The sequence below is a fragment of the Gopherus flavomarginatus genome, chromosome 1, assembly GCF_025201925.1.
Source record: "Gopherus flavomarginatus isolate rGopFla2 chromosome 1, rGopFla2.mat.asm, whole genome shotgun sequence".
Lineage (NCBI taxonomy): Eukaryota > Metazoa > Chordata > Testudines > Testudinidae > Gopherus > Gopherus flavomarginatus.
The window spans coordinates 308,704,665-308,728,391 of NC_066617.1; the positions used below are offsets into that span (position 1 = coordinate 308,704,665).

At 37.3% G+C, this 23,727-nt stretch overlaps 1 protein-coding gene across 7 annotated transcripts in view; it reads right to left on the reverse strand.

Moving 5' to 3' along the window:
* VWA8 (von Willebrand factor A domain containing 8) overlaps positions 1 to 23,727 on the reverse strand; it is a 274,959-nt gene that overhangs the window by 174,644 nt on the left and 76,588 nt on the right. For all 7 annotated transcript variants that reach the window (XM_050946839.1, XM_050946858.1, XM_050946824.1 and 4 more), the window contains 3 exons: positions 23,567 to 23,644; positions 10,087 to 10,247; positions 6,427 to 6,540 (listed from right to left, as the gene is read on the reverse strand). In XM_050946839.1, coding sequence (XP_050802796.1) covers positions 6,427 to 6,540; positions 10,087 to 10,247; positions 23,567 to 23,644 — 353 coding nt within the window. The remainder of the gene's footprint in view (positions 1 to 6,426; positions 6,541 to 10,086; positions 10,248 to 23,566; positions 23,645 to 23,727) is intronic.

A 23,727-nucleotide genomic window follows, 5' to 3' on the forward strand; every position in this document is an offset into this window, starting at 1 on the left:
GTACGGGTGCGAAACATGGACACTATATAGGTGTCACATCAAGCAGCTTGAAGAATTCCACATGCGCTGCCTCCGTAACATCATGAAGATCCACTGGCAAGACAAAGTGCCCAATCTCAAGGTCCTCAAGAGAGCCCAGATGACAAGCATCAAAATGATGATCATGAAGTCACAGCTACGCTGGACCAGTCATGTCAGTTGCATGGATGCCAACAGAATCCCCCGCCAGCTTCTGTATGGTGAGCTCTCCCAGGGCATCCGGCATATAGGTTGTCCATGGAAACGTTACAAGGACACCATCAAAGCCAATCTACAGTACAGCAACATCAAACTTAGGGACCTTGAGGACGCCGCCAGCGACAGAACACAGTGGTGTGCAACAGTTAGAAATACTTGCATCGCCTTTGAGGAAGACCGCTGCCGGCGTCTACAAGAGGCACACGAACAACGTCACAGAGCATCAGCAGCGCACAATCCACTGACCGCGAACTTCCCATGCACCATCTGCAGCAAAATGTGCACCTCTAGAACTGGCTTGTACAGTCATCAGAGGGCAGACCAAGAGACCAACAATAGATGATCTGCACAGATTTGTCATCATCGGATCGATGGACTACCAAGATAGCTTAGCAGGCAGATCTGGTATATACAACAAGGATTCTGATACAGCACAGCATACACAGTGAACACCCTTGAAAAACTGTTCACTGAATATGCTGTGCTGTATCAGACTTCCAAATCAAAGTAAACAGGTTACTCTCAGCCTGAAGTCATAAGCCTAGAAGTTAAACCCTGGTTAATAAAAATAGAAAGAAACATCTGAAAGCATCATGTGAAATAGGAACCAATGGGTATTTCATTATCTCTACGCACAGAAAAGGTCAGGGAACAGTGACCAAACTTCTTATAAGAGAATCTGTTTTGAAGATAGGAGATGGCAAGTTTAATTTTCAATTAACCTCTTCTTTTCATTAGTAATAAAAATATTAAACATACATTGAGCTCACTCCTGGCCCTAGCTCTAGTCCTTTCACAATGCTTCTGTGTCATAAAGGATTCATAACTCAGTCAGATTTCCTCATATGAGGATTCCCCCAGTGCAGCTGGGAGCAATCTGACATGTGGCAGGGAGTGGATGAGATGGGTAACGGCCAGAGCACAGTGCACTATGGCAATCCCCCTTATGGGTATAGCCAGTTTGGCACAGTTTTGAGCTGTTCTGAGAAACAAGCCCTGAGATGAGCCAAAGATCAAGAGTGAGGAGACACAAACAGCACACACATTGCCCCCCATCCCTCTCAGGGATAAAGAGTACATCTGAGGATTTAATCCATTATTTCTGAATTGGCTATAGTATTCAAAAAAATCTTTGAATTTTTAAATTGCATATTTTAATAACTTACAAATAGAAAATTTCCCTGGCAAAGGAACTTTTAATAAACCAGCTATTCGTTTAAGAAAGCTTTCTAACATTAAAAGTACTGCACTTTGGAAAGCTATTTACAAATGCATTTATCTTTTTGTTCTCATTAACTAATCTACTGAGCACTTTACTTATATATTCTCCTCTTCATAATTTGCTCTGTGGCCTGGTGGAACATCTCTTTCAGTTTCTCAGTTTGTAAATGGGAACAATATTCATCTGCTTCACAAGGGTGTTGTTTGGATTCATGTTTGTTCAATCTCTTAAAAATGTAAAGCGAAATATTTAATTATTATTTTAAAAAGGGCTTAATCCTGCAAGCTGGAGACAATCCTACATCCAACATCAACTGGAGATGAGGTTGTTCAGTACCTTGCAGGATCAGGTTCTAAACCAGGGATTGGTAACCTTTGGCACACGGCTTGCCAGGGTAAGCACTCTGGCAGGTCAGGCCAGTTTCTTTACCTGCCGCGTCCGCAGGTTCGGCTGATCATGGCTCCCACTGGCCACAGTTTGCTGCTCCAGGCCAATGGAGGCAGCAGGAAGCAGCAGTCAGCACACCCTTCGGCCCGTGCCGCTTCCCGCAGCCCCCATTGGCCTGGGATGGCGAACCACAGCCAATGGGAGCCGCAATCAGTCAAACCTGCAGACGCAGCAGGTAAACAAACCGGCCCAGCCTGCCAGGGTGCTTACCCTGGCAAGCCACATGCCAAAGGTTGCCGATCCCTTTTCTAAACCATCATAGCCACTGTTTCTTTGTGGAGCTATATTCATTAAGTGTATGCCATATTTGATCACTTTGCAGACAGAAGCCATGTAAGTAACCCCAAAGCCTAACACACTAAAACCTAGAATAAAACTTACTGGCGTGATTGGCAATACTTTATTAATGTTGAGTACCAGACATTTTCATTCTTTCCTCTTGCCTGTTCAATCTGTAGGTCAGACAAGTAGGGGAGATCAGGAGACCCTATTTCTCTCCACCAAAGAGTAAGAAGAATCTTAGGCCTTGTCTACACTACAGAGGAAATTCAGTCTAAGCTACATAATTTGAGTAACGTGAATAGCGTAACTCAAATCGACGTCGCTTAAACCTACTTACTACGGGGTTCACACTACGAGATGTCAACGGGAGAGTGTCTCCCATCAACTCCCCCTACTGTTCTTGATCCAGTGGAGTACAGGAGTCTTCACTAGACCCAGTAAATCGACTGCCAATGCATTGATTGTTGATCCCTCCGTAAGTGTAGGTAAGTCCTAACAGAAAATAACCTCACCGAAGGTTGAGCAAAGAATGCAGTCCCACCAGTACAATAGCAGTCCCACAAATAGCATTCCCTTGCTGCCTCATATAAATTTTTCATTTATTTCATTTATTTGTTTTTTCTTCTTCTACAGTTTCACAAACCATCTTTTAATACTGCAAACAATGAGAACGAATGTATGAGTGGTGATCATTTACAAAAGAGTATCGCCACATGAAAATATAATTGTGTGTCAGAAGGTTAGGTGTTTGCTTATGAAATAATTCTGTAGTTCATGTTTTGACAACACAAATTTAACTGTACAACTATACTTTAAAGGAGCTTAAAATACAGAATATATATTTAAATTAAAGGGAAAAACTATGTTGAATCTTTTCAAATATTCCATCACTTATCCCTGCCAGAATAAAAAATTATCAAGCATCTGTTTCCTTTTTAATTTTTCTGCAATGTATAACACACTGGCTTGGATTACTGGGTTTTTTTAATTAACTGACTGCTTTAGTATATGTTCAAATACACTAAAACTGAACAAACAAAAATAAGTGAAAATAAACAACTCAGAACTAAAGGGTGGTGAATATATTCAGTTAAAATTTAACAATATTGGAGCTTCTATTGTCTACAAAATTCATCTTCTGCCACATTGCTTATATTTGTCCCATATGCTGTATGTGCTCTCTTTTAGCCTAGTCACATGGACACTAATTCACTGCCTTTAGGGTGTTAAGAATACCCATCCATGCATTATAATCGGCTTCTTTCAGCTTCTGAAGCAAATCTGATTATATAAACATGTTTATATTTTTCTCTAATAGTTGCCTTTCTGTTTACTATACTAAATATGTTTAGTATTTGGAAAAGTCTAAAAACAAAACAAACAAAACCATCCAAACAGGTTATAATACTATTTCATAGAGAAACTAGTGCTTTGCCCTATGTCTTCCAACTGTATTTATAGTTATGGAATGCCACCTTCACAATATCTGCCTCAGCAAATGATTATGTAGGAAAATTCTACACAGAAAGCCTGCATCTACATTCTGAATCAATTTTAAGTGATTGCATTTCTTCACTCAGAACTAGTTCAACATAGTGAATCATACAATTCTATTAATAGCTAAAACTGTGCAGCAACAATTTCTCTACACGTAGAGAGTTTTTTTAAGTCCCTTCCTCATCACCAGCATAGATTTCTTCCCCCATTATCCATAATCTACAAAATAAAATTTCGCCATGTGATTGGCTGTCATTGTATCTGGACTGTTTAGTAATAACACCGCACAACTGGCTAAAGAGAAGGCCAGTGGAAACAATTTTCAATGCAGGAGGCTAGCTAGCTCATAGATAAAAGGCCTTCAACTGGCCAATGAGTATCCTCCATCCCCATAACCGCAAATCAGCTTCTTGAGCTCTTGTCATGTCTGACAGAGTCATCTTATCCACCCACGAGGCACCTAACCCTAGTTTAAAAAAAAATAGTGCAGACGATGGAAGTAGTAACATGGTGGAATATCAAGCGAAAATGTAACTGACGGCATGTGTAAGATCTTCTGAGTCAGAAAAAAATTTTCTTAGCTCTTAGAGAAGTTATCAGCTTTAACATACATCCTCCAAAAACTTTAATTCAAGAATAACACTATGATTTTTAGCCTGCAAAATCAGAAGTCACTGTAATATTATCTCATTTGATTTTTGTAACCTAAACAAATAACATGCCACCACTCCACTCAATCCCTCAAATTCTACCTCGCTTCTTAATTTAAAATGTTTGACTCTCAGTAACTCATGTAATTTCTCTGCGTCATAACACAGCCTGTGTAATCTCCCCTCCAAAAATAAATAAAATAAAGTAATGTTAAAATAAAGCAGTCGTTATTCCGTCAGAAGAATCATCTTAACAGCTTTGGAAATTTTTATTAAGTGTTGGGTTATACAGTATTTAAAATACTACCGATTTACTCTGGGTGGGCATCTGTGTTCTTATTATTGAATAGGTGCTCAGATTTCAAAAATATGTTAACGGTTAATTAAAGTAACTAAAAGAAAGCAGGTATAACCTTTCCCATCATGTTTACTTTACTATTAATCCTTTTACAGATGAAAAGATCACTTGAAAGATTTGTTCAAATGTCTCTTGCTTCTTTGGAAGAGGATACCTTCTACAATTCCACTAAAAACGCCTTTTCTTTTCATTCTTAAAAAGGAAAAACCCTAAGGAATTTGCCCCATATCATCCAACCTCCCTAATTAATTTGGATTTGAGAATTTTTGCAGAAGTTTTGGATCGCTGGTTGGAGTCTGTCTCCCATGTCTTATATCAACTGATCAATCAGGTTTTATTAAAAATAGGAATTCAGTTTTAACATTCATATAGTACAGGGTCTAACTGGACAACCAAGAAAAGTAGGATCTACTTGCTTTTCCCGGTGCAGAAGAGGTGTTTTATTTCACCTAATTTACTACCAAGAGTCACCTTATTATTGAGGTAAAAGTTATAAGGAAATATAGAGAAGAACAGAAGATTTTTTGCATTTTACTTCAGAATCCAAATATTATATTATACAAAAGACCCATGCAATTGTACCCATCAGATAGTTGACATACAATTCCTAATGTGTATTTTCCTGCTACACACAAGACTCTGTTCTAATTACAGGCAAGCCATAATGCCTTGTATACTGTAAAAATCAGCTATTGCTCTCGGTTGCTGTAAAACAATAAATTGTTATTTATCACAATATAATAGGTATAAAACCCACATTATTTAAACTGCAGTGTCATCTAAGAATAACAGTTTCATCTCTTCAGAATTTATGAAAGATAGTATTACATATTAGAGTATATTTGCTTTGAATAACATAAAATAGAATCCTGGCCATTAACTGAAATCAGTCAGTACAATGACTGTGTATCTGTCTGGCCATCAAAGGACTTGAAATATTTCAACAGAGAGAATATTTCTAGCAGATAACTGGCAGTGAAAAAGCAAGAAGAATAAGTATAACAGACTCCAACCCATCCTTAGTATTTCCTGCCTCATGTTAATTCTAAATTACATACTAGCTTTCTAGCTAATCTACTGAAAGAAATAATTATAATATTCAACTTTTTTTTTGTTTAACTCTCAATGTCTCTTAATAAAATGCTTCAAAACAATGCAGTGCATCTGTGGGTATGCTACACAGCAAAGAATAACCTGCACCTGGCCCATGCCAGCCAACTTGGGCTCACAGTGCTCAGACAGCGGGGCTGTTTCACTGCTGTGTAGACTTTTGGGCTTGGGCTGGACCCAAACTCTGGACCTTCCTACCCCACATAGTCCTAGACTCTAGGGCTCCAACCTAAGCTTGGAAGTCTGCACAGCAATAATACAGCGCTGCAGCCTGAGCTCCGTGAGCCAGAGTTGGCTGGCATGGGCCAGCTGCAGATTTTTCTTTTCTGTGTAGACATACCCTATGTGTCTAAACTTTTATGTATTTATATTATTTCTTTAATCTCTCTCAGCTAGGATATTGTAATGTTTCTGCTCTAAGATTCTCTTTCAAGATTTTTCTTCTCATGCTAACACAAAAAGTACTGAGGATAGCCGTATTAAAACCAGATTCTATTACTGATTTAAAAAGGAAGCATCTTGCAAGAAACTTTGGTAACATCAAGCAATAAAATAGAAGACTCTTTACAACCTGAATCACACACAAACTACTTTGCATACCATGTTCGTGTCTAACAAATTACCTCTGCTGTAGTTCCCTATCGGAGAGCTGCAGTTCATCTTTTAAACTCTGATACCTATCTTCTCTTAGTAATCTGGTGCCATCATAAAGAGTCAGTTCTCTGTCATGGATTAGCCTATTAGGGAATTCAAAAGAGAACAAAAATCTAGTATTTAATTGCCTTAGTTTTTACAGTTATCTCAACCCATGTTACTTTAATGAGGAATTCATCCAAGAAGCCTTAATTTCAATGCCTGAGTTATTTACAAAAGTTGAGACCTATAGCTTTCAGTGAAGGACCTTGTAATGAGAAAAATGTCAGTTAAATGGCAAGCTCAAGAAAGAACTTAACATATTTTCTGTAAGTACAGTACATAACACCATTTATGACAGATTTTTTTTTCAGAAATAAACAAACTACTGCAGACCATACATGAAGACTCTCTATTATACTCTCACTGTGTATGGCATGAAATTCAGAATATTTTTGTCCAGCTGGTACACAGTGCTGTACTCCTATTTTGCTCCTAGAAGCAATATATTTTAGGAGTCATCTTAATTGATATATATTCTGTTAGTGAAAATCAAAAGAATCAGAGGTGACCAAAATGCACAAGAGAAAAAAATGGACGTATGTCTGGCCCTGCACTACCTTGTCCTGCTTTTTTTGTAATGTGTGAAGGCAGCATGAAAGGTCTTTGCAAGTCTGTTTATTCTTATAGATGAGGTTCCGCTTAAGTTTTTATATCAGAACTTCAGGTCTTGTCTACTTCAAACACTTTTTGGATGAATGGAGAACTAACAGGGAGTATGATAGCACAGGTACCAGGGAAGTGAAACCTAGTTGAAAGAGAGGAAATTATTTTTATTAGACTGTTGGTTTTGCTGACAGCTGCGTAACTACAAAACTTGGGTGAAAAGCTCTTTTTGTTAATGATTCAACACCACTTCCCCGTTAGCAATGCGCCGACAAATCTCCCTATTGCAGTCAAGTATCAGAGGGGTAGCAGTGTTAGTCTGGATCTGTAAAAGCAGCAAAGAGTCCTGTGGTACCTTATAGACTAACAGACGTATTGGAGCATGAGCTTTCATGGGTGAATACAGGACTCTTTGCTCCTATTTGCAGTGTAGTTGTAGCCATGTCAGCCCCAGGATATTAGAAAGACAAGGTGGGTGAGGTAATACCTTTTATTGGACCAGCTTCTGTTGATGAGAAAGCCAAGCTTTTTGAGCCACAAAGACCCGAAGAAGAGCTCTCTGTGACTCAAAAGCTTGTGTCTCTCACTAACAGAATTCTGTTCAATTAAAGATACTACCGCACCCACCTTCTAATATCTATATATCTAATAACTCCCTATAACATTTCTGAGTCATCCATGAAGTGCATCAACAACAAAAAAAAGGGAAGACAAGACTTGGCAATCCTGTATTTCTACAAAAAAACAAAACAAGCAGAATATTTTTGGAGGTGTGAAAAGAGAAAGAGAAAAACTATTCAGGTCTTTGTACAACAAATCATAAAAAAGCAAAAAAGAGCACAAACCTATGGTTTTTCTTTTTCAGATCACTTCAAAGAAAAAATTAAGAGAAACAGAAAGCAAAGGAAACACTTTTAATATTTATCAAATTATAGTGAAACTAACAGGGTTTGTCCAATAGTAATTTGGAACTGCCATCTTCCTAATTACATATTAGAGTACAAATACAGTTTGAAAATAAAATGGGCTAGCTATGTTTAATGAAAGCATCACCTTGGTATCTAATAAAAAACTGAAGATCAGAAGAGATTATTAGGTTTTCAGAAAGTTCAGATGTTAACTGCATTTTCTAGTTTATGCACTACAAATGCTGTCATATGTTTGTATCAAATATTTAAGCACAATGATGAAAGTATTATTTGGAATAAAACTTAAAACGTGATAAGATTTTATGAGGTGCAAACCAAAAAGAACTGAAGATATGTATATTCAAAAGTGATATTTTTACTTGTTCCAAGTAAAAAGAAAATTTTCATTCCTACAGCAGCTTTGGGCTCCTTATTATGGTGCAGATTCTGATACCTCCTTACTTTCCTTCACAAGTGGCCCCACTAACATGATCACTCATGGAGAAGGGTATTACTATTCAACATGAACACAAGTGTCAAAATCTGGCCTTATATGAGTAGTAATTATTAACTATTAATACAGTTTATGTTATTATGTGTAGGATTTTTGTTTTTAATTCAGAAGAACATAAGAATGGCCATACTGGGTCAGACTAATGATCTATATAGCTCAGTATCTTGTCTCTGACAGTGGCTAGTGTCAGATGCTTCTGGCACAGGTTTAGGGAAACCCAGAGCATGGAGTTGTATCCCTGACTATCTTGGCTAATAGCCACTGATGGACCTATCCTCCATGAATTAATCCAATTCCATTTTTAACCAAGTTATACTTTTGGTCTTCACAACATCCCTTGGCAGTGAGTTCCATAGGTTGACAGTGTGTTGGATGAAGAAATACTTCCTTTTGTTTGTTTTAAACTTGTTGCCCATTAATTTCCATTGGGTGACCCCTAGCTCGTGTATTATGTGAAGGGGAAAACACTTTCCTATTCACTTTCTCCATACCATTCATGATTTTATAGACTTCTATCATATGCTCCCCCAATCATCTCTTTTCTAAGCTGAATAGTCCCAGTCTTTTTAATATGTCCTAGTATGGAAGCTGTTCTATCCCCCTAAACATTTTCGTTGCCCTTCTCTGCACCTTTTCCAATTCTACTATATCTTTTTTGAGATGGGGTGACCAGAACTTCACACTGTATTCCAGGTGTGGGTGTACGATGGAGATACATAGAGGCATTATAATATGTTCTGACTTATCTATCCCTTTCCTAATGGTTCCTAACATTCTGTTTGCTTTTTTGACTGCCAGTGCACACTGAGCAGATGTTTTCAGAGAATTCTCCACGATGACTCCAAGATCTCCTACCTGAGTGGCAACAGCCAAGTTAGACTCCATTATTTTGTTTGTATAACTGGGATTATATTTTCCAATGTGTATTACTTTGCATTTACTGACACTGAATTTCATCTGTCATTTCGTCATCCAGTCACCCAGTTTAGTCAGATCCCTTTGTAACTCTATCACTCAGATTTGGATTTAACTGCCTTGAGTAATTTTGTATCATTGCAAATTTTGCCACCTCACTGTTTACCCCTTTTTCCAGATCCCTTTAATCAATTTACTAAGTAATTCCAAGAAAGCATTTTTCAGAGTGAGTATAATTAATCAGTCATTTAGAAGCAGAATGCATTTTCAAATACTATTTATAATGTCTTTACTACTTAATATATGTTTACTTATTAAAGTTTAGGCCTCATAGTTTTGACCAGGATAGAAACAAATACTTTTTTAAATTTAGTTAGAAGTACAGCATGAACAAACAGCTGCAATTTCCAATATTAATAAAAGTTTACATAACACACTCAGGGCTTGCTTCTGCTCTCAATAGCTGTATCCCTGTATCATTATCCCAACGTAATGTATTCTATAAAAATCCAACATCTTGACTGCAATTTTACAATATACCTGGAGTTTCACAGCTGTGTATTTGCAAACAGGACACAGTTTCTGAGCATGAATGCCCTGAATAAACAAGTCTCAAGCACTCAGCTTAACAGGGGTCCCATACCAACCTTTGTAGTACAGCTAGGGTGCCAGAGTTGACACGATGAATACCATCAAGAATAACAAGCTTCCCATCCAAGGCAGCAGTAACAAGTGGAGATGGTCTCCAAGCAGTATCTCCATTTGGAAGAGTATACCTTTGCTGCACCAAATCTCGAGCTGTCATATCCTGTGAGTAACAATCATCAAAAGAGTGCATTTAAACTAGGATTGTCAAATGATTAAAAATATTAATCACAATTAATCGCTCTGTTAAATAATAATAGAATACCATTTATGTAAAGAATTTTGGATATTTTCTACATTTTCAAATATATTGATTTCAATTACAACACAGAATATAAAGTGTACAGTGCTCACTTTATATTTATTTTTATTACAAATATTTGACTTTAAAGAACAAAAGCAACAGTAGTTAGTAATAGTTAGTTCACCTAACACAAGTACTGTAGTGCAATCTCTTTATCATGAAAGTTGAACTTACAAATGTAGAATTATGGCCAAAATGTAACTGCATTCAAAAACAAAACAATGTAAAACTTTAGAGCCTACAAGTCCACTCAGTCCTGCTTCTCGTTCAGTCAATCACTCAGAAAAACAAGTTTGGTTACATTTGCAGCAGATAATGCTGCCTGCTTCTTGTTTACAATGTCACCTGAAAGTGAGAACAGGCGTTCACATGGCACTGTTGTAACTGGCATCGCAGGATATTTATGTGCCAGATACACTAAAATTCATCTATCCCTTCATGCTTCAACCACCATTCCAGAGGACATGCGTAAATGCTGATAACGGGTTCTGCTCGATAATCATCCAAAGCAGTGTGGAACGACGCATGTTCATTTTCATCATCTGAGTTAGATGCCATCAGCAGAAGGTAGCTTTTCTTTTTTGGTGGTTCGGGTTCTGTAGTTTCCGCATCGGAGTGTTGCTCTTTTAAAACTTCTGAAAACTTACTCTACACCTCATCCTGCTCAGATTTTGGAAGGCACTTCAGATTCCTAAACCTTAGGTTGTGTGTTGCAGCTATCTTTAGAAATCTCACATTGGTACCTTATTTGCATTTCGTTAAATCTGCATTGAAAGTGTTGTTAAAAGAAACAACGTGTGCTGGGTCATCATCCGAGACTGCTGTAATATGAAATATATGGCAGAATGTGGGTAAAACACAGTAGGAGACATACAATTCTTCCCCAAGGAGTTCAGCCACAAATTTAATTAAAGCATTATTTAGTTAACAAGCGTCATCAGTATGGAAGCATGTCCTCTGGAATGTCGGCCAAAGCATGAAGGGGCATACGAATGTTTAGCATATCTGGCATGGAAATACCTTGCAATGGTGGACTTGTAGGCTCTTAAGTTTTGCATTATTTTATTTTTGAGTGCAGTTATGTAACAAAAAACAATCTACATTTGTAAGTTGCACTTTCACCATTAAGAGACTGCACTACAGTATTTGTATTAGGTGAACTGAAAAATATCATTTCTTTTGTTTGCCATTTTTACAGTGCAAATATATGTATATAAAAAAAATACAAAGTGAGTGCTGTATACTTTGCATACTGTGTAGTAACAGAAATCAATATATTTGAAAATGTAGAAAAACATCCAAAAATATTTAATACATTTAAATTGATATTCTATTGTTTAACAGTGTGATTAAAACTGCAATCAATCACGATTACCGGTAATTGTTTTGAGTTAATCACGAATTAACTGCAATTAATTTGCTGCTCTAGTTTAAACTATATTATACTGATCTATCAGAGCTTGATTTCATTGGCAAGTACTGTATTTTGTTTTTTTAAGGGGCAAATACCCAAATGGATTTAGGCAAGAAATCTTTGATCACTTTCCCACAGAACTCTAGATGTATACATACAGAGTGTTTTAAATAAAATTTTAGTTTCTACATATATTAACAATGCCTTTTCAATACTCCAACAAAAGGGAAACTTTTAAAAGCATTTGAAATGGAATTTTTGTTGTATGCAATACGTGTATTTGAGAACTACAAGGCTTTGAGTACAGAAGGGAACAGCAATTGTCATTTGGCATCAATTGAAGACACTCAGCTGTAAGACTGCAGAAATTATAATTAAATCAGATACTGATTTCACTGATGTGAAACACAGGTAAAAAATTCTGTTAATTTCTAAGATCCAGCAAAATAAAATACAACTGAGATATTTAAGAGGGGGAAGAGAGAGTAAAACAATAGAGGGACCAGGAGCCTTCACACAAAATGGAGTAGAGTTCCATACGGACTCTCTGCATGTCAACATAGAAGGTACTTTTGTAGACAAAGCAACAGCAAATCAGAGGATGGGGCCAGCATATCAGCCACCACATATATTTATTATTTGGGTTCCCTCATAGGAGATGCTCCCCATTGCTATAGAGGAAATTCCTTCCTCCTGCACTTTCAGTGCAGATGATCTAACCAGCGCATAGCCCCATAACTTTGGTTGCAGAGTGGATAAAAATCAATGATTTTTTTTTATTTAAATTGAATGTTTTTGACAAAATGCTGTTTGAGAAAAAGCCTATCTAAAGATAGTTTTAATTAAGATACATTATAGCTCAAATATATCTCATCATGGAATAGTGGTTATAAATTCTAATTCTATAATATGAAACAATATATTCATGCAATGTTTAAGAAAAGTTTTCTAAATGAGTTCCAGCAGTTCACGGATTAGGGACCCAATCTTACGTGGCTTCTGTATTGATTATTTAGGTTAATCTTACTATCTATCCAATGGGACTCAGTGTTCACTGTAGAAGATACCATCAGAGATGCTGAGTTTTGCAGTTCTCCAACTGTGGATTTGTGTCTCCAGAGATAACAAGCATGTTAACAGCAAAAATGTTTTTAAATAAATACATACATAATATAGAGAGGTGAGAAATAACAGACCTCTACCGTATTGTCCTTCTGCAAATTTGTGTACACAGAGTCAAACCCTTATCTCTCTCTAAAAGTGCAAAGTTTCAAAGAGTTGAATTAATAGAAGATTGTTGGGGGCGAAATAGATCTGGACAAGGAGAAGCCTGGAGACAAATGTGAGAAGGGAGGGACAGGCAGTAGAAACAAAAGTGAAACTGTTTGAGCAGCATATTCCAGAAGTCTTGAGGTCTGTCTAAGTGTAGCATTCATTTATTTGAGATCTACCATACCATTCTCTAACTAGAAGGGAAAACCTATAATGGCATCAGGCTTTAAAAGAGATCCAGTTTGGAAAAATTTTAATGAAGTTCCTCTATCTGTGGGTAAGACAGGCATGCGTGCAAAATGCAAACAGTGCTACAAAGAAAAGCAAGGCATGGTTGCCCGAATGAAACAACATCATGAGAAGTGTTCCTTCTCAGAAGGAAGCTGCATTGAAGATAATAAAAGGAACATGTCTGAATATGCAGGATCTTCAGGCTGGTAACAACCAACAAGAATGCACTTTTACGTAGAAAAATCCATGATTAAATCAAATCTTCTTGACTAGTGATTTAAATCATTATTTAAATCAAATCCACCCTATTTGGTTGTTTGCAGTGAACAGCATTTGGCCTAAAAATCAGAGGTGGGAAAAATATTTGTTGCTGCAGTTAGAGCTTTTGCATACATTCTTCTTACAACAGTAAATCCTTTGAACTTTAAACAATGAAAATAGAATAAATTACATCATATAGCCTGGATCATTTCCTCTTTCTGCATTTCCTTAACAGTCTTAAAATAACAGGACAAAGTCTTGTTCCTTTGATGCTTCCACTGATATGTAACTTAAGGTTTCACCATCACTACCATGAAAACAACACATCTTTATACTGTTGTACTTATTCACCATTTTGCTTCACTACTGAAATATTCAGTCTACACATAGAATGAGAAACATATCTTTATCAAAACAAAGAAAAATATACCAAAAATATTTCTGTGCCCTTGAACTGCCACTTATTTCAGGAATTCTCTATGCATTCTGTAGTTAATAAATGCTGCACAGGAGAATGTACTATAAATTAAATTTCACTTTATACCTGACTCTTCTTTGGAAATGAAATTAACTGTGCGTAGTATGAATTCATTAAACTAAGACTAACACTGAAAGCAAACAAAGACAGATACCAATAGCCCAAATGGAAAACCTAAATTTGCTGAAGATAGAAAATCAGAAGAGCAAAATGCAATAAAATATAATTCAGAAATAAAATCAAACTTCACATCATATTCTAAATGACTTGAATTGGATTTGATCTGGTTATGTAGAGATGAAAAACTATCTTGTTACCAATCCTCTCAATTATTCAATTTCTGTGCTGTGGTTAAAGTTATTAGGTTTTTGTCCAAAGATTTTTTATTCATATTTATTTAACCTTGATTATTTATTTAAATATTATACTAGTTATATATTTCATATTGTCATACTCTGAAGTTGAAAAACAACTATATTTTTAATTTTTTTTTTCTGTTTTGAGCCAAGTCCTTGTAAAGCCTGATTTGTTTATAAGACAGAAAGTTTATTCCTTTTCCCTTTGGACTCATGTCCCTTTGGACTCAAGCTTTCATTGTGTTTTAAGGAGGTTAATTCTTTGATTTCTTTGGTTTTATTTTACACCAAATATTTCAATGTATTCTTCATAGTTGCTTCATTACTCTTTCTCTGTCTAAAAGTGATTTGACAACTACTCTTATAGTGTGAATGTCAAACAGAAACAACTTTCATTAAAGATTCTGAAAACCTTTTATAATCAAAAGAAGAGGATCCAAATAATCTAAAGCAGTGATTCCCAAAAGTTTACATAAACTGTCTTTTAATGCAGAGATTGTTTCATGGAGGCCTTCCTCTTCCATTTTGTTCTCATATACCACCTTTTCCCCCATTTCTGATTGCATAAAATCCCTGTAGCAACTACAGCAATTGCTTACATGGGAAAGTAATTTTAGGAAAGTATTTAAATTATTTTTAGTTCTCTTTGAATGCACTTAAGCAACTGGAAATGAGGAGAAGCAGAAGCCTAAGTACCATATGACCAGCCAGCTATTTCCTGTGAACAACAGTTTGGGAAACGTTAGTCTAAATTACTTTAAAACATTCCTCTCCTGCAGATGTTCCAGAAAAATCTAATATTCAAATAGTAGTAGCTTTAACACAATTCTCACTTTGATTTTTTTTCAGAAAATAATTATCCTATATAAGCATATTAATACTCTTTTTTTTTTAACTGAGGTCTCTTTCACTAAACCAGTCATTTGTTGTTCTGTGATCTCAAAATTTTCTCTGTTACTTCATTCCTATTTTCTGTTTGAGAAATCTTAGCAGAATGTGAGTCCAACAGGACATCAAAAGTAAGAAACCTAGAGTCTCTAGCCTCTGAATTGCGAAGAAAATGATCACTGTTGGCGAAGCAATGGGAACTGGCTAAGTGGGATGGCTTCTAATGCCATACACCTCTACCCCGATATAACGTTGTCCTCAGGAGCCAAAAAATCTTACTGCGTTATAGGTGAAACCGCGTTACATTGAACTTGCTTTGATCCACCACAGTACGCAGCCCCACCCCCCGGGAGAGCTGCTTTACCGATTTATATCCGAATTCGTGTTATATCGGGTCACGTTATATCGGGGTAGAGGTGTAGTTGCTAAAGGGGAGTGAGATGTAAGGGATATAATACTTGCCATTTTCATTAGATTCTTGAGAGTCATGCAATGGTCACTAAGTACAACATGCGCCCCTCCTCCCCTCTTTCTGTGTGTGTGTGTGCATGTGCACTTTCTTTCTGGAGATATTTTAGGAAATAAAATATGGGAAATTTCATTTCTTCCCAGAACTTTTTCCTGAAGGCTACTGAGTTATGCCTGAAGTGGGGAAAATATGTTATTTCTTCAGGTGAATTTTACTTCATTGAATATTTCTGTGCCTATATTATTACTTGCTAAAATATAACTGACTATGAAGACACAAAATTTATTGAATTTTAGGATTAGGATTATCATAAGAGATTTTGGCCTCTTTTAAAAAAGCCAGAAAGACTGTTTTTTCTGACCCAAAAAGGTGAAACTAGATCTGATAGTTATTAAACTCTATATTGCCTAGTTATTGAATGAATGCATGTAGTTAATATTTGTTCTAGTATCAGATTAAATTATTGCATATATTGATATGCAATGCTAATTACATAATATCATAAGTTTAATTTTTTTTGTAGAAACCAGATATTTCCTACTTTTAGTTTTTAGTTTATAAATTCTTAGTAATTTCCAGCAAAAACTGGATACATATTTTGGAAATGTATTTATAATTAGGCTTGGAAAGATTAGATACAATTTGTGTTTTAATAGTTCTGATCCTTTACATTACTTTTGTCTTGATTTTATGTTATTTCTATAATAAAACTGTTGATGTTATATAAAAACACTAGTATATATTTTAAAAATTATTTTATACAGAAAATAAATAGATATCTATTCTGGCAGACTATTTTTTATATATATATATATATATATATACATACATACACACACACACACACACACACACTGAATAACAAGTTTAAAAATTATCATGCATTTACCTTATTAATATCACTTAAATATAGCTTTATAATTCCAAAAAGTCAAAGAACTGTCTTTGCAAACTCTCTTTCCTTAGAATCTGATCTAACTCCCACTGAAATCAATGGAAAGACTCCCATTCACTTCTGTGGGAGTTGGATCAGGCCTTTTTGCATACGTATCACAGATACCCTTTTGAAAGTGAAAGTTTTAGCTATCTTATAAAGTGAGTTCATTTTCAGCTTTATGTGTCATGGGCTGCCTTTCTGCAGATCCATACAGGCTAGAGATGGGGGCTGGAAAAAACTTTGCCTGAATCATTGGTATTTGTAGCCACATTTCTAAGTTTCCAAGACCAACTGACTTCCTATACTGGTGATGAGTAAATACCCTGACATTATGTACACAAATAATGAAGATTTCCCTTAGTACAGGGGTAGGCAACCTATGGCACACGTACCGAAGGTGGCATGCAAGCTGATTTTCAGTGGCACTCACACTGCCCAGCTCCTGGCCACGAGAGCTCTGCATTTTAATTTAATTTTAAATGAAGCTTCTTAAACATTTTAAAAACCTTATTTACTTTACATACAGCAATAGTTTAGTTCTATATTGTAGACTTATATAAAGAGACCTTCTAAAAACATTGAAATGTATTACTGACACACGAAACCTTAAATTAGAGTGAATAAATGAAGACTTGGCACACCATTCCTGAAAGGCTGCCAACCCCTGCCTTAGTATATAACCAGAGTCAGGTTTCATCTGTCATGAGTGGGTTCATTTGTCAAGCCCCAAAGAGCACATATTCCCTTGTTGCCAGTTAGCTGAAATTCTCAGCCTGTTCTCCTATCAAACTCTGAGCCATCCTGCAGAGAAAGAAGACCAATCCCTTGGGAAGTATATACTAGATAAGCCCATTGAAAGTGAAAAATTGTACAGGAAGGGCAAACAATGTGCACAATAACTATCTTCAGAGGAGTTTGAACCTCATCATCTAATCCTGAGGTAAATACTGGAAGAGACAAGTTGATCTATTCATCACTTAAACACTCACATATAAATGTGAATAGAACTAAACCAATAGAATTTTGTAGAAAAATATTTAGTCAGGAAATGTTTTCCTATAGAGTTTAGTGTTTTTAGTTTTATTCAGATATTGGTCAGTGCTGGAAGTCTTCTACCATCATATTTCTTCGACTGGCATGCCTGAATATATGGAATGCCCTGAAAATACGGAATGCCCTGAAGATGTTGATGTGCCACCGGTTGATTTTGACTTATGTCTCATTCAAAGCAGAGCCCTTCAGATGATTCTGAATACCTTCTTTCTGAAGGAAGATATATTTTTCATATTCTTTTATTTAAGGCCTAGTTTTATAGACAAGAAAAAAAGACAGTAGCGGGGAGGGGAATCAAACCTTAACAGTGAGAAATACCCCACAGCAATTTTCTACCCTGTAGAATTATGTGACAGAAAATAACAAAAGATGGTGACCAGGGAATAACTTGTCAGACTCAGAACAGATATCAGCTGTGGATTTGCAATTCTTCCAAATATGTTCCTGTCAACCTTTCTATGTTAAAGATCTAAAATTTAAGTATGGTCCGTAGGCAGAGATATCCCAAATTTCAGTTTCAGACAGGGTTTACGTGAGCTGCTTTTTCTTTTTTATAATAATATTTACTTGTCTAATGATTCTTAACTTTACCAAATGTGCTCAAATAGTGAGTTATTTGAGAACACAGTCATATTTCAGGATGTAAAAACACATATATCCATTCTAACAGGAGTAAATATTCTTTTTTAAATTACTGTTTGTAATTTGAGATTTGCTGGCTATAATTTAGCAATTTAAAGAGAGATTTATTATTTCTGGAATAAGATAAAAAAGCTCTTTCTTTTTATGTCATTGTCATTTGAAAAGAGAATTTAAGTTAGACACTACTGAGACCTTTTCTCCCACCTCCTCCCCTCCATTCCCACGGTGAACATTTGGCAAGTCATTGGTTCTCCTCTTCACCAAGCTCAAGCAGGGCCACGATGGGGTCGGCGGCCTGTGAACAAGAGACACACTTGGGTCCATCCACTGAGGGAGGGAAAAAAACCTGCCCCCATGCTTGTTACACTGGCAGGAGTCTCTTACAACCTACCATCTGGAATCCAGCTGCAGCAACTCCCTAGCCAGAGACTCAGGCACTCTGTACTGAAAGGATAAAGAGAGAGAGAGATGCAGGGATACTGAATGAAGATAAAGAGAATGAGAGAAGAAAAGGAAAACATACTGCTGCGATCCCCAGCAAGAAGAAACAGTGGTAGGTAAAAAGTAGGACCTCAGAAGCTGTCACACATGGCTACTCCAGAGGCAGAACACTTCTGGGAAGGAATATTGTGGGTGGGCCCTCCTATACTGGCCAACTTTGACAGCCCTGTGTAAGCTCGAAAGTCCCTCCTCACCCTCACTCCCTTCACCTCCATACAAGCTGCCACTACTGCTATCAACTGGAGGCTCCAGCCTGGTCAGGTATCAGCAGGGGAAGCACAGAGAAAGAAGGTAGAGAGGTCACTAGGTTGCCTGAAACCAGGTTTGACAGCCAACTACCTCTATATTATGAAGAGTCTTGGATATTTGACATTCTTCTTAAAGCCCCAACTCTTTTAGCCACATGATTATGAGAATCTCAGCTTCCTTAAAAAAAAAATCTCTAGCCCTCATGGCTAAAGAAAGAAACTTGAAAACATGAACTTTAAACGCTCAAAAACCAGAAGACGAATAAAAAGTCCATTTTTTCTATTAACATATCATGATTTTTAAGCCAATTTCATGGCTTTGGTGGCCTGATTCATGGTTTTTGACTACTTGATGTTGGCAATACTGTCCCTGTGACAAAGAAGAGTGACTGTTGCTGGCTGCCCAGCACTCTGTTGAATGTTGGGGATGAAGATAAAGGGAATACATACAAAATGAGAAAATACTGTTTAGGAAGCAGTACTACAGAAAAACATCTGGGGTTATAGTAGATCACAAGCTAAATATGAGTCAACAGTGTAACAGTGGTGCCAAAAAAAAAAAAAAAAAGAAAAGGCTAACATAATTGAGCGATGTATCAGCAGGAGTGTTGTAAGCAAGACACAAGTAGTAATTCTTCCACTCCACACTGATAAGGCCTCAACTGGAATATTGTGTCCAGTTTTGGGAACCACATTTCAGGAAAGATGTGGACAAATTGGACACAGTCCAAGCAAGAGCAATAAAAATGATTAAAGGTGTAGAAAACATGATTGATAAGGGAAGATTGAAAAACTTGGGTTTGTTTAGTCTGGAGACAAGGCGGCTATGGGGACATGATAACAATTTTCTAGTACATAAAAGGTTGTTACAAGGAGGAGGGTGAAAAAAATTGTTCTTTTAATCTCTAGGATAGGACAAGAAGCAATGGGCTTAAATTGTAGCAAGTACTTGCACTAAATCCACCTTTCACTGACATAATGAGTTGCAACATCATGGTTCCAACCCCCATTTCACGTTTGCCCTAACTAAGTTCCCAACCTGCTATAGGGAAGGCAAAACCAGCTCCATACCTTGTCTTGGCCAATCTGATGGTGAGAGAAAAAGCCTTTCTCAGTCTGTCATAAACAGATGGTTAAGGGTTAATGCCTCTTTTACCTGTAAAGGGTTAAAAAGTTCACCTAGCCTAGCTAACACCTGACCAGAGGAACCAATGGGGAAACAAGATGTTTCAAAAGGAAGGTGGGAAGTTTTTCCTTTGTTTGAGAGTTTCAGTTTCAGCCGGAGTGAAAAAGATCAAGGAAATAGCCTCTTATCAGAGTAGTAAGTTTTAGAAAGGAATAAATAGGTTTATGTTTATTTCTTTGTAACCTGTCTAATGCAATTAGAGGTAGAATCAAATTGGGTATTTGGGTAATTTTTTTGTGTAACTAAATTTGTGCCCAGGGGAACATCCTCTGTGTTTTGAATCTGTTGTCTGTGAGAGTAGCTGGCATGCTAATCTCTCCCAGAGGGTTTTCTTTTACCTTTCTTTTCTTTCATTAAAAGCCTTTTTCTTAATACCAGATTGATTTTTCCTTGTTTTTAGATCCAAGGGAGTTGGATCTGGATCCACCAGGAATTGGTGGGAGAAAAGAGAGGGGATGGTTAATTTCTCCTTGTTTTAAGATCCAAGGGATTGGATCTGGACTTACCAGGAAATTGGTGAAGGAATCTCTCAAAGCTTCCCAGGGAGGGGAAGGTTTTGGAGGGAAAGAGAGTGATCCAGACACTGAAAATTCTGGATGGTGGCAGCAATACCAGATCTAAGCTAGTAATTAAGCTTAGAAGTGCCCATGCAGGTCCCCACATCTGTACCCTAAAGTTCAGAGTGGGGAAGGAACCTTGACACAGCCCCCCAAGAAAAGAGCAACTAACATAATGCCTGCAGCAAATCATGACAAAACCTGATATTAAACTACATCCACAGGAGGGACAGTAGGTACTGCTTTGCATGGTCCAGGTAAACGTGTGCTTTTCCTGCACTGGTATGGACCTGCATAGTTCCCTCTTCTCTTCTGGCCACCTGAGAGGGAGAATGGGTCAGTGTTCCCATGATGACCCAGTCTAAAGCTATCGCAACTAGTCAGTCTGGCTCTCTACCCCTTAAATTGACCAAACACCTTTTTCTGCAAGCCAGACACTGCTTAACGTGTAGTGAGATCATTGTCTCATGCCTCCTACAGTCAACCAACAAAGCCATCCATCTGTCAGCTTCTTGCAAAAATGTCTCTGTACCTTTTTCCCATCCCTTCCCTGAACTGCTCTGTAAATCGTCAACCTTGTTCTCTAAATCTCTCCCCAAGACCCACCTCTGACACAACGCACAGGTAATCAGTCAATTAATGATGGCTAGGCTGATACACTGAGAGAGACAGAGGCACTTACATTATCTATTTACAATGAAAACATGTAAATTTCTATAAAAATTGTATATACTTGATTAATCTTTCTCTACTCCCTTCCCCCTATACTTCATAAGTCACTTCTCATCTTAGATTCTAAGCTCTGAGAGTGAGGTACCATATCCTTGAATGTGTTTTTCTAGAACCCACCACAACAGAGCCCCAATCCAGACTGGGATCTGTGTTCTATTTAGTATAAACATTAAACAATAAGAATCATGACAAAAATCAAATAGTGGTGGTTTAACGTAAATATATACAACAATATGAGAAGATTATGGAATCTGAACGAAGAAAGAAAGATTAAAGCTATTCATACTCCTGGGGGAATTATGCACCAAAAAATATAAAATTCTGTGCACAGTATTTTAAAATTCTCCAAAATTCTGCATATTTTATTTGTCAAAATAATATAATATAGTCATGCTGGTTTCAATTATTTTGGTAATTTATTTCAAAACACCTTCAGCAAGTATGTCTGTAACAATACAGACAACAAAAAAGATTCAGAAAATGTTTTTTGACCAATAGATTCCTTACCAGGCCTATTAATACAGAACTCTGAGTGATAATTCATTTAAACTACAATACAGAAACGCATTTCCTACACCCTTCAGAGGCAGTGCAAAGGCTTGGGAGAGTCAAGGATAACGGAGGAGCTGAGGGAGAGGGAAGGAGCCGGGGTTTGAACTTGGAGGGATGTTGAGTATGAGTGGGAAAAGTATGGAAGTTTTGGAGGTTTTAGGCGGGAGGGTTGTTAGGGAGCCTCCCCCATGCAGACCCTGACTAATCCCTAGCCTCTTTCATTGTCAGGCACATCTGCCCCTGTTCCCGTATGTCCCTGTATCCCTCCCCAATCCCCATATATCCCTGAATCTCCACTCACCTACCCCCTCCCCCATGTCCCCACAATCCCACTCTCAGTCTGTCCCCCTCCCATTAGCTCTTGTGAACCCCAGCCTGTGACCCCCCAGCAACCCCATGCTGTCCATCCCCCCACCATATACCATGCCTCCTGACCTGGCCCTACAAGCAGGGTGCTGTGAAGAACCCAGTTGCTTCTCTTCCCTATCTGCCACTGGGGCTGCTCCCACCCGGGAGTAGCTATTCTCTCTTCTGGCAACACAGCAGCCCCTGGCTGGCAAATGGCATAATTGCAGCACCTCTTGAGCAGAATGTATTTTCTGCAGAGAAAAAAAAATTCTACCTGGGACTTGAATTCTGCACATGTGTAGTATCGCAGAATTCCCCCCGGAGTATATAGAACATAAAAAGTAACACAAAAGAGAAGCTCCTCAAAACAAAAAAGTAATTATCCATTTTCAGCACAATAAAGAAACTGCCTTCTAGAATACAAAAAAGTAGATGGTGGAGAATTCCATTTCACAATTTTATAGCATACGGACAAACAAAAAAAGGAAGGGGAAAGGGTCTTCCAGGGCCTCTAAATATGCCAAAAAAACTGGTCACCATTTACCAAAAGCAGGAAACACACTTAAGAGAACAACATCCAAAGACTGGAAAGAAATATGCTAATTCACAGCAGCAGCTGTCAGCTCTTTGCAACTAAGAAATATAATAAATTACTTCATTGAACAAATCTCCTTACGCTCCACTCACTGAAGTTCTCTCTTCTTTCTGCTAAGATCGTGAAGTCAATGGGAGCTGTGCTACTGATTTCATGGGAATTATCGTCCAGCCCTATACACACAGTAACCGACCTTAGATTTTCATACTACACTCTATATAATAATCTCTCTACGTAGTCTTGCAAATTGGAAGAGACTCTCCAGCTCAGTATTCTGACATCAAGTGAGCAGAGTATCTCAAGAACTACTTTCCTTTCATTCTTGTATTACTTTTGCTTCTTGCCTTAAATGAATGATTTTTCAAAGGCTGTAGCCTTACGCAGAGATTCCATCTAGAACCTATGTATGTCACATTTCAATTTGTAAGGCATACGCACCACTGTATAATTTACTTTACCTGATACAGCATGACAGGCTCTATGTTGTATCCTAACATATTGGCAAACTCCTTAGCAATAACTGTTTTGCCACAACCCTATAAAGTAAAAAATAACATGAAATAAAAATTAAGGAATTAGATCAAAAATATTTTGCAAGCAGGAAAAAAAAGGCAAAGCA